Raw genomic sequence first — 19,740 nt, 5'->3', positions numbered from 1 at the left:
GCGCAATGGCTCCGAGGGAATTCCTTTCAGCAAAATTAAGGTGGCACACAAATAACAATTCAATTTGGTTACTTGCAAGTTGAGCAGCACAGCCTCACACCTGACTTAATCCAACTGTGAAGTTGGCAAGAGACAGGCAAAATTTAAACCAGCAAGAAAGGGGAGTTGTCCCAAAAGGGAATGCTCTACACAGCAGAAAGGAAGATATCAGGCAAAGATTTTCTACTTTTTTATTTTTTTTCCTCTTTAACAAAAGGTTATCTTTCTCTCTACAGGCAGCTCTTAAAACAGTGATCAGCATATACTGTCCTAAACCCCCACCTGATATGCACTGTGTTATTCTGTCAGTGAATTTGCTGGCAAATCCCTTCAGGTCCTATAAACCAGGACAAACCCTTAACAGAAGTATAGCAATTTACACCAGTGGAAACTCTGCTCTAATGACTCTACAATGATTTATACCAGCTAAATGTCAGAACCCGCTAAGGGAAATGGAGATGAACAGTCTTAAAAGGACAGCATCAAGAAAAATGTTGGTTATTTTTTTTCTTTGGGTATGATAGCAGAGTAACTAAAACTAACATTATATACTGATGTTATACTGATTAAGGAGACTGTTGAAGAGCTGTAGGAAAACTGAAGTACCAATCAGCTTCTCATTGTTACAAGGCAATACTGAGATGGAGAACTTGGATAAATTCAAACTTACACAAGTATTTCTCTGAAGAATTGCTACCATGAGTTCAAAAGCACCTGTGCTCAGCTTGAGGGCTGTCACAGCCACTGGTTTAGACATTTTCCTCAGGGATATTCTGTAGGTCACATAACCAGTCTAAAGTTACAAAGTGTTCCTCCAGCAAAATCATCACCAGGTTGCTACTATCTGCAGAGGGTGAGAAAAGCTTCCTTCTCTTTTTTGTCTCTTGCTTAATTTCTTTCTTTCTTTCTTTTTACAGTTATTATTATTTATTTATTATTTTTGCTCTTTCAATCTAAATGTCAGAAACTGACATATGGCCACTGCTTCCACTTTATCAGTGGCACAGCAAAGTAATATGGAAAGCCCTACAGAATAATCTGCAGTCTGGGCCCTTTCTGTGACAAACAAATACTTAAGGACAGGTCTCACAAGGCTTTTTTGCTTGATCTCGTTTGTGTTTTCTCAGTCTGTAGCTTGATATAAAATGAAAACTTCTCTTGGGAATTAAATATCAGATAACATCATATTTTTTCCACTACATTCAATAGTTTGCCTACTTGTCTTGAGCCATTGAGAAAATCACTATAATACTTTAAATTTTATAAAAACCTGAGTAGTGTATTTTTTAAAAAAGTAATGAGGTTTTGGTTTTGCCCATATATTTCACTTGGCTTAGTTTTCTTTTGATAGCTAGGCTGTCCTTTGTAACATGGTCACACTTTAAAGGAACTCGTAAAATTTAAATTTTGCAGGATAAAAATTAAATACTAAACCCCGATGAGATCCATATGCATATCCCTCTCATTCTCTGGAGTTATTCAAACCCACCTGGATGGAATCCTGTGCAACCTGCTTTGCATGGATCTGCTTTAGCAGGAGAGATGGACTAGATGATCTCCAGAGACCCCTTCCAACCCCCTCCATCCTGTGATTCTGCGATTCTGCATGTTACATCTCTAGTATGTGTCAGAGATAAATTTAGACACATAATTAGTTGATGATACATATTTTATAATATGTAACCAGAAAGCGGACTGCTGGAATCCTCTTTAAGATTTTATTAGCAATTCATAAATTCTCTGAACTATTTAGGCATGTACCCCTAATATATTTAATTTAGGAATATTTTCTTGGCAGACTGATCCAAAAGAATAAGCAGAGGCAGCATTGTGGTTTTAAGTGTCTGAATGGTAGTTCTTTTGCTGGATTGTGATCTGTTCCCAAAGAAATGAGCAAGAATTGAGGAGTCTAGGTTTCTTATCCTTTCATCTAATTATGAAATTACCAAAAAAGGCACCTTCAATTGCTTCACCTTCCTCTAAAACAACTGTTGCCAGACAATGCTGCATGGATCACCAGATATACACACAGTGCTTTCTGGTGGTCTAATATTTGGTGAGTCACTGCCTGCCTCTTTTTCACCTGCTATAGTGTACCAGAAGCAGCTGAGAAAAGTGTATTTCACTTCCCAATTGTTCATGTGAAGAATTGCCATTAGCAGAAGTACCCTGTTCAGTCAGCAGTGAAAGCAAGAGAAGCCTGACCCGAGAAACCGTCCTGACACACCAGTTCAAGCTATTCATAGTAAGTCAGACAGAGCAGTTTTCCTCAGTGCTGTACAGAGGTTCTGCTGCCTGCTTCTGTCTGTCCTCATGAACTCTGAGGATGCATAATGAAGTAAACACGGATTTTTAAACACCAAAAACTACAGCCTTTCCCAGTGCAGCTAAAGAATGACGTTTCTAGCTAGGATTCATAGGCAAACTTCTGTGCATGCTGTGGGTGGCTACTAGTGGCATATGTACAGTAGCTCAATATATTTAAAAGCATACATTTCTTTCTTCTCGCTTCCACCTCCCCCCCAACCACTAAGTAATAACTAATGGGTGGAAGTGGAACCAGCATACTGACCTCATCGACATTCTCAAATGCATTGATGACATCATAGGGCAAGCACGAGAGCAGATCGATCACAAACCAGGTCTTCAGGTAATTCATGCGAATCAGTTTGGGGTCAGAGATCACCTCTCCTGCCGGCCCCACGAAGGTCGTGTGGAAATTGAGCACAATGTCGACCAAAAAAATGACATCTACAATGCTGTCGACTACTAGCCATGCCACGTTGTTCTGTTTGGTTTTAAAGGAGACATTGTAAGGAACCAAAATAGCAGTGTAGAAGGTTAAAATCAAGATGATCCAGTCCCAGGTGGTCTTGAAAACGCAATAATGCAAAATTATATGTGGCGGAGTCTTTGGTGCCTCTTGCTTGTACTGTGGGAGGATTTCAGAGCCCAGCTGCAATACCTGTAGTCACAGAGATTTCAGGAGAAAAGGAAAACATGCTTAATTTTTTCATGATATTTTTCCACACTGTAGATTCTCAAGCTCAGTACAATAGTTGATAAAAATACATGTCCATTAACTCCTTTTATCACCACAAAATGGTAAGCATGTCAAGATAAGTATTCCATTAAACAGATCAGCATCAAACTAAGAACAGTTATTTCTTTTAATACCATTACTTATTTTTTGACACTAAGTCTAATATGTGGGGTGTCCAAGACAGCTTCTTCAGTGATCAAAATAGACAAGACAGATAAATGATGGGCAAAAACAGACAGGAAGGCAATTGTGAATAGAAATCAATGGTAAAACCAGGAATTATACCATAACTTCTGAGTTGCAATCCAGCACTGGGACGACTGGACCACACTGTTTTGCACACTGGCTATTTAACACTACACTGTGTCTGAAATAGCCTTATACTACAATCTGTCATGAGTGCATGGGTCTTTCTTCCTCTTCTCTGGACTGTGCAGGTCCAAAGCCCATGGATAATTATCATTAACCTCAATAAACTCATTTTCAACTTCAACTTTTCACTGAGAGCAGTTCAGTGTCTTAACTACTTGATGGTGCAGAATCCTAGAAAAATAGAGGACTTTCTGAACCTTAAGGATTCTAAGACCGTGGAGTCCAACCATTAACCTATTACCACTGCGTTCTCCAACAAACCACGTCCCCAAGTGCCCCATCCACACGCCTTTTGAACACTTTCAAGTATGGTGATTCCACCACTTCCCTGGGAAACTTGTTCAAATGCTAGACAACCCTTTCAGTGAAGAAATTTTTCCTAATGTCTACTCTAAACCTCCCCTGGTGCAACTCGAGGCTGTTTCCTCTGGTCCAGTCACTTGTTATCCAGGAGAAGAGAACAACCTCCCCCTCACTACAACCTTTTTCCAGGCAGTCATAGAGAGCAGTATGGTCCCTCCTGAGCCTCTTTTTCTCCAGGCTAAACAACCCCAGCTCCCTCAGTTGCTCCTCACCAAACTTGTTCTCTAGAGCCTTCACCACCTTTGTTGTCCTTCTTTGGACACGCTCCAGCACCTGAGTGTCCTTGCAGTGAGGGGCCCAAAACTGAACACAGTATTTGAGGTGACCCGTTGAGGTGTACCATCCAGTTACAGTGCAGTTAGGTCTGAATTCAAAAATGCACTACTGCAAAAGATGATGTTTTAAACCCTGGACCTCAGGCTGAACATATGCTGACACTGAGTGCTGTTTTGCATAACTGCAAGCTTGATCAATGCTGCCCATTTTCTGTCTATTGTCTCTCCAGTTCTGCCCACTAGTGTGAAAACAGTATTATCATGTACTTAATTCTTGGGAAATAAAGTTTCTTCCACATACCTATGAACAAGAATGTGTTTGTTTATATCTATGGATATACATGAGGGTGAAATCAACATGAAGAAACTGTGTCCAAATAAAGACAAGTGAAATTTTAAAATTAAATTTACCTTGGATGAGTTATGGATGAAAACTGAAAGGAAGATGGAGGTTTGCTAGAGTGAAATGTGTTTGCTAGTGCCAAACTCATAGAACCTAGGAAAAAAATTAGGAGTGTGGCTCCTTTTTCACATTTATTTACACATAGTTCAGAGCAATAAGGAGCAGAGAAGGAAATTAAATGGCCGTCTTTCTCAGGGAGAAGATCAGACAGCATAGTTATATTAGAAGGATGTCTTCCTTTCATGCTCCTTATCTTAGCTTTTTTAATGTCAATTATTTAGACATGGATTTTTATCTGCAGGCTTTTCTGAGTGCCTTTTTTTTTTTTTCCTGAACTGGTGGGCTTTTTTCCAACAGTTAAAAGCCAAAGGGGACAAAAGAAAACAATCAGCTACAAGAGTCCTATTTGGACAAAACAGTCCTAGATCAAATTCCCTGTTGCTCTGAACTTCACATAATGACTTAGTCTTGTACACAACAGGGGTCAGACTGTCAGATCACAGTCCCTTGCACATGTGTAAATGACAATGGGAATTGCAACCCCGCTGACTTTGAGTCCAGTATGTTCTCCTGAAGAGAATTAGCATGACCTGCTCAGAGAGACCTGCATGTTAGCACAGAGGCATCAACAGTTTGAACAAAAATTTTTAAAAATAAGAGGACCTAGTACTTTTGTTTCACTGAGTTTCTAGAATGACAGCAAAGAGGAAAAACGAACGTTTCCCCTGCGGACCAAACTAGGAGTCAGACATCTTCCCTGTAGTACTAAGTAGTCTATGACTCCTGACCCCGATTCACGTAGTTTCTCCATATTACCAAAAAAAAAGAAAAAAAAAGCAAATAAAAAAAGTTGTCTTATGGTAAGAGGAGTTGGAAGCAGCACAAGACAGAAGTTGTCTCTATTCTCTGCAGGAGGCACCGGCCAGTCCATTCAGTCCCCAGAAGTCACTGGTAGTGACTGGAAGATGCAGAGGTGAGGTATTGAGTTAGTATGTGTACACAGAGTGTTGCTGCCTTCAAGGCTTGTTTGCAATCCCAATGACAAATGTTAGGATGTCTTTTCTCAACAAAAGCTCTAGCCCAAGATCAATATTGCAAATATCTCCTGCGCTTCCTTTTGCACATCACAGCTGTACCTCAATCAGTGGGAAAGCAAAGAGCTACTATTGGTCTTTTTGAGGGTCTGCATGAGTAGCAGCTCTAAGATCCTAAGCCCAAAATATGCTGAAATATGGGCAAGGAGAGTCCTCTGCAATACTCACTCACTGGAATAACTGATCAGCAAACCAAACATCTCTATCACATAGTAACATTTATCAGTCAGTTAACTAGATTTCAGTTCTAATGCTGAGATCTTACTACTGTGGGGAGATGGTACCACCTCATAAATGCAGGTTGAAAATATAATTGCTTGTTTTGTAATCACAGGCCTAATACAGCTTATTTTTTTAGCCTCTGTTATTATATGAATAAGTCAAATTTTTTGGTAACCACTCTAATCAGCACAGGAACCTCAACCAATAAACTCTGAAAAAATATTTTATTTAGTTCTTGTCAGATTGGTTCTCATACATAAATTCATAAGTTCTAGACTGAGAATTGTATAATGCACTCCATTTTGGCCATTGCTGCTCTTTTTGTACTCCAAGAACTCGTGGAAATTTTGCATCAACCAAATTATAGGTATTGGAAAATGTACTAATATATTCTTGTATACCCAAATAATAGGAAAAAGGCAAGAACAATCTTTTTGGCAATAAAGCAGGGTCTAAATTATGGTGTCCATTATTTTGCTGCAAATGAAAAAGAAAGTCATGTCAGTGGAACTGCAGGGATGTAAGACTGAACTGAAAGCAGAAAAAACAGACTTCTAGTTTCAACTCGTTAAGAAATAAACAACTTTGCTCTGGGTGTTTTAAAATGTAATCACCAAATGCAAAACACTCTCTCCTAGCTTGTTTGAGATTCAAGGGCTACAGCATAGAAAAATAAAAGGATTGACATCTTCTTTCTTTTCTATTTAGAAAGCAAATGTACTCTAAACTATCTGACTGGCTAGGGACCTTATCAATAAGTCTTTTGAACTTCTGTTACCACACTGGAGTCTCTACCAATGGCCATTTAAAGTGACCAGGGGGCATGGTTTTTACTGTCTACAGTAGATGGATGTGCACCCACACTGTGGGTGTGAATCTTGAATGGAGGGGCAGGGACAGGGCAGGAGATGGGCATCAAGGAGTGACATAGGGATATCAATCACTCACCAGGTGAAGAAAGCCACCTGCAGCAAGCCTGAGGAACTTTGCTAGGGCGGAGTGAAGGTGACAAGTTCTAGCCCAGGCTCCCTCTCACTATATAACTTACATGCACCTTGTAAAACCACTCCACCTTGCTGGCATTGCTAGAGATGAACCTTCATTTCACAGCTTGGGATGGAAGAAGGGCACTGTCCCAGCTCACACTACGTCTCCCAGGAAAGGCAACTTGCTTTACAGCCTAGCAAAGGTCTTGCAGCATCTGGGACTGCCAGACAAGACTTTTCAAAGGCAGCAAATTCCTCATTTCATAGAAGGAAGAGAAACACGCCTATAACAAAGCTTAATTATCTCAGAGAACGAGCATGTGCCTTTAGAACAAAGCACAACAAAGGAGCTCAGTATTGCACAGAAGTCATGGAAGAAAGCCCACAGAGCTTTGTGCTAAAGATCTGAGTTTTGTCAGGTCGCTTGCACTGGAAGTTATAAGAGCTCCTTTCTACACTTTTCACACCAAGGGCCCCACACAGTCTATTTCTTCACCATCCTTCCAGAGACAAACACCACTCCTGGATCATCAGGAGATTAAGAGCTATAAACTCCATTCTCTCTGCACCATACAGCAAACCCAGGTAGATGCAAAGGGAAGTACTTTCTGCCCTGCTCCAAGATGCTCCTGCTGCACTCCAGCCTCTAGAGAGAGCAGCGCCAACCTGAGACAGGTTTGCTGAAGTAGTGGTGCAGTTACCCACCCATATGAACTAACTAGATTCAAACTGCTTGTAAAGGTACTTCTCCTGGAGGGGAAAAAAAGAACCCCAAGAGATTAATATAATAGTAATCATGAAAAAAACGTACACAACTATATAAACCAATAGGTTGAGTTTCCATCCATGTGCCCTGGATTATTTCATTACTATAATTTTCAAAATAACTGAAACAGCCTTGGGTTCAGAAGAATTTTCACTATTATACTGTTTTATCATAGTAAAAAAAGTATTTTTTGAGAAAGTTATTAATAAAAGTATTATTTCAATTACTTATGATTCATCAGACAATACAGTTGTATTACCTGCATTTATTATTTGTGGTAATGATGCACGATGTTTTTAATAGCCCTTTAAAGCTGCAGAATTTTATTTCAAGAGCAGAAATGCCCCAATTACACCACTGGTTTCACAAGGTTGTGGGGGTTGGGGTTTTTTTTGTGGATTTTTTTAACATAGCAAAATTAAAAAAAAAAATCCTAAATTTGTTAAAAAATTGTGAATATATCCTGAGCCAGGACTTCCAAAAGTGCATCAACAAGTGGTTACAATGACTTATTTATTTTTAAGATCTCATGACTGGGGGGAAGGGGAAAAAGCTAACACATACACAAACAATCACTTATTTCCAGCTTAATCTCTCCTTTCTGTGTTTTCACTGCACATATTTGCTCTCCCTCACTCTCCTTTACTTCTGTTTTCACAGGCACCCACACAAATTGCTCCCAAGCTAAGAGCTAGGTGCTAAGCCTCAACTTGGAGTAGATTTTAATGGCAGTTTTAAGTTCCTGGTAAACAAGGTTTGGAAAAAAAAAAAAGGCAGGAGTTCCATTATTAAGCAGTGCTGCTAAGCACCTTTATAATTTTTCTGCTTTTATTTCTTACAACTATTGCACTTTTTTTACTTATGACACAATCTTGTTTACCCAGAACTGCCTGGTAAGTGTACAGAACACATCAGCTAAGACCATTGGTGCAGATGACACACATACTATGAAGTGACCAGGAATAATCATTCCTACAATCGGCTTCTTGGTGATTAAGCCACAGAAATGTATTAATTACTTTACACTCTCATCGCAAAATGTAGCCTCAGAGTTACCTGACAACCCTGTGTTAATTGCGTAATTTATTTAAGTAGTTTTCATATGACTGCTATTAGAGAAGTCAGGTTAAAAAATCTATGCCTACTGGCAAAAGTCAAAGACTGAAGCTTCATAGACACTGCTTGTACTACCCATGACCTGAGGATAAAACAAAGTAGTTTGGCAGTAGCACCTTTCTTAAACTATTTAATAAACAATAAAAGAAATCATAAGCTTTTGTGGCATGCTTCTGCTTCCTATTTGTGCAACACCTTGCTGCACTCAGGTTTTAGGACACAACTGACTCCTCAGATATTCAAAAATATAAGTGATAAAGAACTAGGAGTGACACGAGTAATATTCCAATAAATGAAGAGCCTTCTCATGCAAACAAGATTGATGGTAAATGTCATAATGAGTTGGAAAAGAAAAAGGATGAATTTTAATTTGAATTTAAAATTTCAAACAGACTACTGCAGGGATGAAGGGGGAAAAAAAGAAAAAATAACTGAAAATACAACAGGGAACAGTGGGAGATCCAATGTTCAATATTATGAAGAGATCTTTCCAGAACAAGAATCCTAGCACCCCATATATCTTCAAAGTAAGAAAAGTGGTCTTGTTTGTATGATTATCTGCACTCTCCTTTTCTCTAGTGTAGTTCTATTGACTGAAATGGAATTACAGGAGAAATTCAACAAGCTACCTAACATCACAGTTGGGGCTAATGTTCTTTATAAAATAATGACTGCAATATTCAGTCAGCAATTAAAGAAACTCATTTCAGACATGTAAACCATACATTTGCCCTTTATTATTTGTTATTAATCAATTGGCTGTGCCAGTTAGAATACTTGCAAAGACTTGTTAAGCACGTGGGCTTGCAAGAAATTTCAGTAACATGTAGTCACTGAGGTCCAGGCTGAGGTTCACTGAGCCAAAGAGAATAACCTCAGACCCTTTGCCTTACATTCTACTGAATACATTTTAGCATGAACTAAAATTCAAGGGCAGACATCTAAAGAGAGACAGGATTATTTGATGCTAAGCCTTGAGTAGGATTAAGAGGGAGACTATTCCAAATTCCAGGACACTAAAGCAACCTCAGGGTGGACATGTGCTAGTCCCATGGTATCTATGTGAATGTCTGCCCCTCCCTTGTGCTAGGATGATCTATGTTATTTCTGTACTTCCAACTTCCATTCTTGAGTAGTTCTGTATTAAACACTGAATAGGTAAGCTCCAGGGCGGCAATTTCATCATTATCTGTGATAACAGTACAGCCTGGCCAGGATGTTTTTATTTTGCATAGAAACTAAGGTGTATACAGGCAAATCTAACAGAGTGCTAACTATATGGAGACTTCATGGAACCCATCAATGCCTTACACCTCCAGCTACAGAGGAAGATCAAAAATTTTTGACAAGAGTCACAGCTGCTGCCATGGCTTTCACAGCAATAAGTAAAGCAGGACTGACATGTTTTATTGGCCAAGCTGTCATTAACATCATATATCAAGCCTTTCCCTAAGCTGTTTTTACACCAGGGAGACCCTGCTACTGGCCCAGGAGACAGCTACAGGAAACTTGTGACAGTCTCTCCCCCTCGTGGTGAAAGCCTTCAAACCCTAAGTACTTCAAAGAGCCTTCTCTGACTGGAGCTTTTCTCAAAACTTTGAAAGACTACCTAAATCACAAGGTTTCATTTTCCTGATCTGTCTGCAGTGTTACTTGTGGCATCTTACAGTTGTTCTGTCTGTAAAGCCAGTAACTCAAACATACATTTTAACCAGTTTGTAAAGCAGAGTTGGGATCCCACTGAAAAGTAACCAGACATAAATTAATTCAGAGAACACTCATGTCAAGGATTCTCCAGAATTTCCTTGTGTATTAGCCTGAGTTTTTCTCACCTCAATTTTACATAAGTAAATAGTCCAAGATCCTACTAACCTTGAGATCCTCAGAAGAATAGAAACAAAGCAAGAATTATTTTAATAATAGTGCCGTTAAAAGACTTTGATAAAATATGGAACACAATGCTGTAATTAGGTTACATGAAGTCTTTTGGACCTCTGTTTCCATTCCAGTGTCATGGGACATGTTTCACAGCACATGCACCATATTCTGAGCTCCCATGCCTGCCACCAGCCTTCGGATTCCCAGGGCAAGGGGGACACAGTGCTTGGTTCACACAGAGACAACATACTCAAAAAGGCTAAAAACATTACAGCCTCTCAGGGAAATAAAACATTACCTCAGCAAGTCTCGAATGCTTGTGAACATTCTCTCCTTTCTGGACACTCGGAGCAAGCTGCTGAAGGACACCTCGGCTGCTCGTGAGGGCACGAGTCAAGCGAGCAAACTTCCCCCAGCCTGCAAGAAAATGTGCAAGATTATACACATTACCCAAAAAAAGCTGCAAGGGTACCATATAAAACCTCTTATAACTAAGGGGGGGAGGTGAAGCTCAAACAGAACAATTTGCTTCAATACTGACCACAAGGGCCTATAATTTAGGCAAGTACCAGATAAAAGCAAGTCACAAAATAGGTGTCAGCATGGTACTGTAATAAAACCCATTACTGCAGTAGCTTTGTATTCAGTGGCTCTACAAGAGTGCTGTTACATGAACTGCATATTTTGCAAGGATAAGTGTCCACTATACAATAATCTTCTATTAAATCCAATCACCAGATTTGGATCTCTCAGCACCACAGAAGACACTCCAGACTAATCAAGATGTAAGACTAAAGTAACACAGAATGAAAATTAGAGTTGTCTGTAACAGAAGTGAATTTGACCTCAGATGTATCAAGCATAGATCTGGCATAAGCAGAGAAATATACAAAAGATAATAAAAAGCAGAGCAGAAGAGCAAAACAAAATCATTAATTTTATCCTCTCGAAACAAAAGGGGGAATATACTAATAGATTTTCTCAAACTCTAATAAAACATTTAGCAGCTTCTGTCAGAGAAGTCATATGCTGAATTTTAATTCACAATATTTTTTACAGTGATTTCAAATACCCCTCAAAATAGAAGACTTTGAACGACAGTCACAAGAGGTAGCTACAACTATAATCTTTATGGGCAGTACTTTGCCATAACAGAAAGTCAGGTAGAGTACACATCTGGATATTTTTGGTACCCTGAAAGGAAAACATTGGTGCATTTAGTCCCAATCTTGAAAAACGTTAGCACCACATGGGAACTGTTGAGCAGTCTCATCTCCTACTCCACCTAAGGATGTTCAGCACTTTGAAGACTCAGTTTATAATAAGAACCTGGTTCCAGTAAAAGTTCCCTCTACAGCTCTCTTGTAGACCCCTTTTGTGTACTGGAAAATGCTATAAGTTCTCCCTGGAACCTTCTCCTCTCCAGGCTGAACAACCACAAGTTTCTCAGTCTGCCTGCACAGCAGAGGTGCACCATCTCTATGAGTATATTTGTGACCCTCCTCTGGACTCACTCAACAAGTCCACGTCCTTGTTATGTTGAGGGCCTTGGAGATGAATGCAGTATTCCAGGGGGGGTCACATAAGGTTGGAGTACAGTAGGAGAATCATATCTCTCGACTTGCTGGCCACACTGGTTTTGACACATCCCAGGATACAGCTGGCTTTATACAACTGGCTTCAAGTGCACATCACCCAGTCCTGTCAAGCTTCTCGTCCACCAACATCCCCACATCCTTCTCTGCAGGGGTGCTCTCACTCCAGCTCGTATTTGTGCTTAGGACTGCCGCGACCCAGGTGAGGAACTGTGCAGCTGGCCAGACCGACGGGGCCCGAGGGGGCTGTGGTCCAAGAGGACATAAGCAATCCGCCCGCTCTCCAGCCCTGGCGAGGGAGGGCTGCCGGGGCAGCGGGCGGTCCGGCGGTGCGGCGGTGGCGCTGGCCGTGGTGCTGAACCAGGACGAACGGGGCTTGTTTCCAAACGGCAGCCCCAGTGACGAACAGAACAGACCACAGCGTTCCAGCTTCACACAGGAACTCGAAATCTGCCTTCCTTGCCAGACATAAAATATTTATAATTCCAGATAAACATAGACAGTTCCTTTTACTAAGTCAAACCAGACTGATGGGTAGGGCACTTTTCAGGAAGATTCAAAGTTTGGTTCAAAACCCGAGGACAAACTTTCAGTGTGCATTTTCTTCCTAACACTGAATGTTGTAAGATATAGGCTATTCAGACATAAATAGAGATATGAGGAAAAGGAAGCACCTCACTTGAGTTTTTTTGCAAAAAAGCACTGCCAGACAACTCTGTGACATGATCTGTCGCTATGAGTGCTGAGCACCTTTGTGTACCTGCCCTTCTTCCCAGGAGTCATCTCCTTTTGAAAGGTTCAGCTTAACCCATTCTTCTCTCCCCAGCATTCCCTATAAGCATCTCATCTACCCTACATGTTGGAAATCTCACTTGTGGGTGCTTAAATGGTGCACAAAAGAACTGTTTTCATGAACATTAGATCTCTCACCCTATACTCCAAATCTGATCTGAAAACAATACAACTGTTTGTTATAGGCAAGAAACTGTGCCGAGGCAAAGCTTTTTAGCTCAGCTTTTAAAACCAGTGCTGATATGAAAATGGCAGGCTGGAAGTACATACCCAAACCCTCCTTTACATGTACAACACATGGGAACCCAGTCTGGAGTGGTGCATGCACCTGTGCAACAGTATGCCTAAAACCAGGCACTGAATCAACATGCAAATGTCCCAGCTGCATGAATATCATCTTTAGAACAGAAGGTTCTCCTCCTTGTACTGACTTTTGGGTTGTTTGTCTTTCACAAAAAAGCAAACAAATAAACAAACCCAAAGACAAAAGTGTGGGAAATTCAACGCCAAATTAGAACAGACCAGTAGACTGTGGAGAAAGAAAATGAAAATGAGAGAGAATGCCAGTACTAATACTACTGAATGATAATTTCTTCTGAAAAGACAGCAGCTGAATTTATTCCAATTTTTCCTCCAGAATCCTAGGGACAGATGCAGCCTACAGCAAGTCAGATATTTATCCAGTAAAGACAGGTCAAGTAATGGACTTAAGGCACATGACTGAACATAAACACTAAATTTTAAGGGTCATGGATCCATCCAAGACAAGAAACAAAGTTACAGAATGCTGTAGGAATAGAGTGGTGTCAGTCATGCTAGAACAGAAGGATCAGATGATATGGATTATTCTCATTCAACACAAGCAGTTGGTATATCCTTACATCCATTCTTTTCCTCCAGAAAAAGAGAAAATATAAATTAAATTGAAATCTACTGAGGCTATGTGATTCTAATATAGGCATATATATTCCTCAAACAAGGTAAGAGAAGTCAGCTTGGAATTCAAGAAGCAAACATAAAGCTAAATACAACCTCCATGGTTGTGCTTGCCTGTGCCTGTCTTTGATTCTAACCCAATTTTATCATTGTTTGGTCTCCTTTTTCAGTTCTGCAGAAAATATTATTCAGAGACAAAACAATAACACAGCACTAAAACACCTTCAGCTTCAAAAGGATGAAGAAAGAGCCTTCAAGATTAACAGCACTGATTTCAGCGCTTCTGCATACCATGATGCTCCTTCAGTTTTCCACCATTTCTTTGCAAAAAGCTGAACAGAAGTTGCTTCTGAAAACACCCAAGACAAGATGCCCACAAGGAGGACAAAAGCTTTGTTTCGTGGGGAAACATGGCATTGAAACATACTTCTGTGATGTGATATTTAACTCAAACCTTTTATTCATTCAAGTATAAAGCTTTATTTAACAATGGTCTCAAGCTGAAGAAACCAATTTTTTGTACTTTGAGGTGAGCATGATCTGTTGATACTCAACCACAACAACATTTATTATTTATTTGTAGGTAGTTATTTGTTTCCTACCACTCTCCTCAGTCTGATCATGATGACTCGTAAATTTAAACATTAGGAACTGTGGTAGCTGCAGAACGTTTGTTATCAAGTTGCTGATCTGTGGCTTACACAACGCCTGGAATCAGAAGAAGGAGCCATTCCCTGCTAGAGAACAAGCTTGTTTGTCCATGGGTCTATTGTTCACACGACTGTGTAAACGTGAGAAAAGCAGAATTCCAGCAGTTCTTACCTCCATTCAAACCACCTTTATATTCTTGCACATCAAAGATCCCTACTTACATCCATCATGCTTCTCTGCAGTGCTCCTTCCCTTTGAAACCTCATGACTAACACTGTATTATTTTCCCATCTGGACTGGGAAAGCATACCAAAGGTTTTTAATAAACTCACCACTTCCCTTTCATTTGTTTCCTTTTTTAAGAAAACATTTCATCCAGATGAAAGCTGAGTATAACTTAATCAAAATATTTCAAACACTGGCTCTGTTCATATAAATACATCTTTAAAAACAGAACAAAAAATTAGACAGCAACAAAAAAAACCCACATACACACACACGCACACACACACAAAACAGAAACAAAAAGGAAAAATAAAATGTGGATTTTCCCCTGAATTAAGATGAAGGAGGCAATCAAAATATTTTTTTTGGTGTGTAGCCCTGCTTGTTATGCAAAGGACAGCTTAGCTGCAAAATGAAATAAAGCATTTTCTGCAGAGGAGATAGCAACTGATAATTGCTACAAAGCACAGGAGGCTACAATATCTAGGAGGCTAATAACCATTCTCCTATATGATTCAGTGATGTTTAATTTTATCACCTTTTTGTATAAATACAAAGTATCAAAAGCAAAAATTAGGATCCAAAGCATCACTTCAAAAGTTTTATAAGGCAGCATAGATGCATCTGAATATGTTCCCATTGTATTCATACATTCAAAACCTGTTCAGGCAAACTTCTTATGAGCTACTTGGAGGGCAAGCACAGATTCTATTTGTCTTCAAACAGTTGTTTTCACAAAGTGATGCATTTCACTTTCTACACTATTCTCAAACATCTAACATTGGTTTGTTAGATCTCAAACCAAGAAAGACATATACAGACAAAATGCATTAATTCTAAATACAGTATATACTCTAAAATTAAGCTAAGAAGGTGACCTACCACTTGACAATCCAAATTTAGCCATGATATAGCTCGATTTTGCCTACTTCTATTCAAGTAAACCTAGTTTCCCTGATTTTTTAAAGGGGCAAGCACACAGGAAAGAGTGGAAAGAGGTTGTTTAAAAATATTGTATCATCCACATCACAGGCACACTATTTTTAAGTAGTTTTATTTAGAATGCACTATTTTTAAAGCTGCTGCATTTAAAAGCAAGCTTACTTACTTTCCATGGTAGTCATAAAATAAACATCTTGTAAATTATCTGAATCAATCAACAAAGACTACAATAAGAAGTCTACCCTTTACATGACTTTGTTTCATCTATTCCAATGTCTAACATTATTAATAAATTAAAAAATAATTAAGATGAAAAACAGTACTGGGACCTTCTATCTCTGAGTCACCTTCAGATAAAAGATGCCTGTTCATTTTTGTGTAGCAAACACCTGCGATCAGAGCTCCACACTTCTCAATCAAAAAGTCTCTACATCATTTGCAGCTGAACAATCAGGCTTGAAATTGCCAGCAGGTGATAGAAAACTAATATACCACAGATAAGCAGGTTTAGCCTGACAGATTATTTACTCTTTAAATTGATCATGTTCTTGTACTACATAAAGTTTTTCTCTACATAGACATAAAGGCATTGATTTTGAAAAACGTGAATACTTTATGCCACTATGAAATTGTTCAAATAGCACATATGTTAATAAAATATTTGCTTCTACAGGCAGCCTATTACATATTGAGTGGTCATATGCATAGAAAACTAACTTCGCATATAAACTTGGTAAAAGTGATAAAAGCTGATTGAAGGTGAAAGAAGGAAAAATAATTGTTTTAGCAATCAGTTTTCAATTGTTTCACTTAAACAATCACTAAGTTCACAGTTTTAGTTTTTCAGATTGAGAGCTTGTTTGGGTTTAGAATACAAGAAACATTCCCTTGAAAATTGTTCTTTCAAAGCCAAGCTACAAAATTCCTACATAATGTTGAATATAGCACAAAGAATATGCCCTCTTCAAAGCTCACATCTGTTAAAATAATGATTCTTAGAAGAAGCTAACACAATTTTACCTTTTTTAAATCTTCCAAAAAGGTTTTTCCACTCTATAAATTCTAGAACCTACTACAGACAATTGTCTGACACTCCATAAGTACCTTTCCCCCTCCTCCCTTCACAATATACAACTGCACAATGAGATCTAATATTAAAGTCGTGGATATGCATGTAAACTTCTGTTTGACTATTTGACCAATCAGCTCTTCCAAGAAATTGATTATTTAGCCATCAAATAACTGACACAGTATCACCTTCTTAAATGCACACAACAAAATTTCAAAGCTAGCCTACAGCAAGTAACTGAAAGAAAGGTATAGGGGTTAAATTAAGGATGAAAACAGAAAGTGCAGTTTCATTTATACCATGCCTAATCTATGTATACAGCGACAGACAACTCCCTATCAGCATGAAACTGCTGGAACTTTATTAATTTTAGGAGATCCAGAAATTATATTTGGAAGACTCATTTAGCGCACAAGCCCTTCTGTACATAAGGAGATAGGTCAGGGAAGAAGTACAGAGCTGTGAATCAGTGGCCTCTAAATAATATATCCAGTTCTTCTGTCTGCAACCTTTGTTAGATGCTCTACCAGTTTCCATGGGCTAGAGGAAGAAATTTTGCTCATCATTAACTCCTCTGCAACTCCTCACTTTTATGTAGGTTTAGTGCTTATATTACTGCAGATATGCAACTGCTGAGAATTACCATGACCACTGCAACAACAGCATGATTTCAAGATCCAATGAGATTTTAAAAAATAAAATAAAATTAGCATTCTCTTTCTCCAACATATTTCTCTTGAAAACAAAAAAGTTACAGTGTTCTTTGTGCCGAAAGCAAAGGACAAACTGGCTACCTCTACCGCATTAAGGAACTCCTGTGAAAGCAAAGAGAAAAGACAGCTACCACTCCTGACTGGAAGTCCTGCTTATCAACTAAGTGAAACAAAGGTTTTCACTACCAGCAAACAAATGAACGCCAGCTTGTCAGTCCTCATTAGGATACAGTGAAGACCACTAGGCAGGGAAAAAATACTGTAGACCCAAAGTTTCTGACAAGGTAAGTTTTTTTACTTTTATTAAAGCAATAAAAGCCCAAACAAATAGCATTAAAACAAGAAAAAAAAATTACCCACATAGCCTGGGAGAGGGTATGTTTGTCAAGGTTGTACTTCCTTTTTCATGGTAACAGGTGTTTCCACTTTGAGAAACCATGTTTTTAAAGAATAACATTTTTAAAACAAATGTAAATCAGTTCATCTTCACAGTAAGTTTCCTGTTTAATTTAATACTACAAATATTATTAAATACTACAAAAATGCAAACAACAGAAGGACACGAGTCTCTGTAATGCTTCTTATGAGTACAAAAGGTCTATTTCTGACAGGATTTGAACCTGAGTGCAAGTTTATGCTGCTGTCACAGCCGAGTTTGCTTCCAGGTTTCCAGGCTGTAACTCAGTGAAGGGTTAACAGCAGAACACTGCAATGCTACTTCACACACCAGGACAGCTTAAACCTGATTCAACTCAAGATGAATCTCTTCACATAGGTTAAAGGGAACTAGTCCAGAACTTGAATATAAGGAATCCCACAATAATGGCAAGAAACATCAAGCCAGGCAGAATGAAATTATTCAGATCTTTGCCAGACTCCGCCAGGGTTAATTCCTTGGTTTTTGTGTACAGTTTCATGCACAATTTGTACAGAGCTGTTTAGCAACATTATGAATCCCTGAAGGCTATGCTAGACTGTGGGTTAATAATGTATTTAAAAGGAAGAGCAGTACCTATTTACTAAATAAAACGTGCTTTCTGAAGCACTTGGGGGTTTCATTAGCAATGACCCTTTCCAGGGCAGGCCAGAGACAATTTGCTTACAAAACCAGCAACCATCCCTTGCACAAATGCTGTCCCCAGTGGCACGGCTACAAGCCATTGTAACATTTAATTCTTTGGATTTGGTATTTAAAGGACTTCAGCTCTTTCAAGACCAGGGCAAACAAACAAAAGCATCATAAATACATTATTGTGAAAAAGACCAACCTTTACATGAATCATCCTCAATGGGCTGCTTGAAAGCCGTTATGTCATTGAAAGTGCAAAGAAATAAAACCACTTTATCCTGCTCATTTCGAATTGGAGCAATTTTCACAAAGAACCAGACAGGTGTTCCTGGAAACAAACATATCAAAACGTAAGTCAATGGTAGGCAGAACAGTAAATGTGCTAGTTTAGATACTTACATCTCATATCAGCCAACTGTAAGTGTTACTTTAATGTTGGGGTTTTTGCAAACACCTATTAGGAATAATGACAAAGCAGCTGACAAGAGTGTTATTTAAGTTCTCTGCTCTACCTCTGATTAGCTTTTTAATCCTCAGCAGTCGCTCATCTTTCTGAACTTCACCTACAAAGTGAATACTTGAATTTATGAACTGTCTTGTGATCTCCTGAAGGAAGAGTTCCATGCATGTGCAAAGGGTGCACACAACAGAATGTTGCTGGTTATATAAAGGACTTGAGAACAGGCCAACTGTGCCTAGACCATGACCACAATACAGAGTCTCAACCTTAGAGGAAGTGGTAGTCTTTGACTTGTCTGTAAACACAGAGCACCACACCCTCACAACTATACCAGCCTATGTCTACCTTCAAGAGTCAGGTTCTGGGAACTCTGGTCTGGAAATCCCCCCAAGCAAGGGAAACCCTTTCCAAGCTGCCTTCCAGCTTGCCTTGTCATAAGCCTGCTCACAATCACTCTAGCACAAAGCAAGACTCCAAGGAATTCAGAAGAGAACAAGCCATTAGGACCAGACCATGAGCTGTGGATGGGATCAAGCTGTACTCCATAAAACTGTACTTTTCTAATTACTGCAGTAGATGAACTACCAATGAAAATTGCTTGAGAGTTCAAAGCCTGCACATCACAGAAAAAGATGATCCCACATTATGACCCTTCAGATGCTGCTGTCAATGTTCCTTGACATCTATCCACGCAGATCACCTTGAGGAGAAAAATCTGTCAGTCAGCCCTG

At 39.2% G+C, this 19,740-nt stretch overlaps 1 protein-coding gene across 1 annotated transcript in view; it reads right to left on the bottom strand.

Moving 5' to 3' along the window:
- Positions 1–19,740, bottom strand: part of KCNH1 (potassium voltage-gated channel subfamily H member 1) — a 173,589-nt gene that overhangs the window by 138,616 nt on the left and 15,233 nt on the right. Inside the window, exons 4-6 of the mRNA XM_029965099.1 lie at positions 18,749–18,877; positions 10,856–10,974; positions 2,612–3,004 (exon numbers count right to left, since the gene is read on the bottom strand). Coding sequence (XP_029820959.1) covers positions 2,612–3,004; positions 10,856–10,974; positions 18,749–18,877 — 641 coding nt within the window. The remainder of the gene's footprint in view (positions 1–2,611; positions 3,005–10,855; positions 10,975–18,748; positions 18,878–19,740) is intronic.

Source organism: Manacus vitellinus, unplaced genomic scaffold (assembly GCF_001715985.3).
Source record: "Manacus vitellinus isolate BGI_N305 unplaced genomic scaffold, ASM171598v3 scaffold_8_pilon, whole genome shotgun sequence".
NCBI classification, from domain to species: domain Eukaryota; kingdom Metazoa; phylum Chordata; class Aves; order Passeriformes; family Pipridae; genus Manacus; species Manacus vitellinus.
This window is presented reverse-complemented; position numbering and strand designations above follow the sequence as displayed.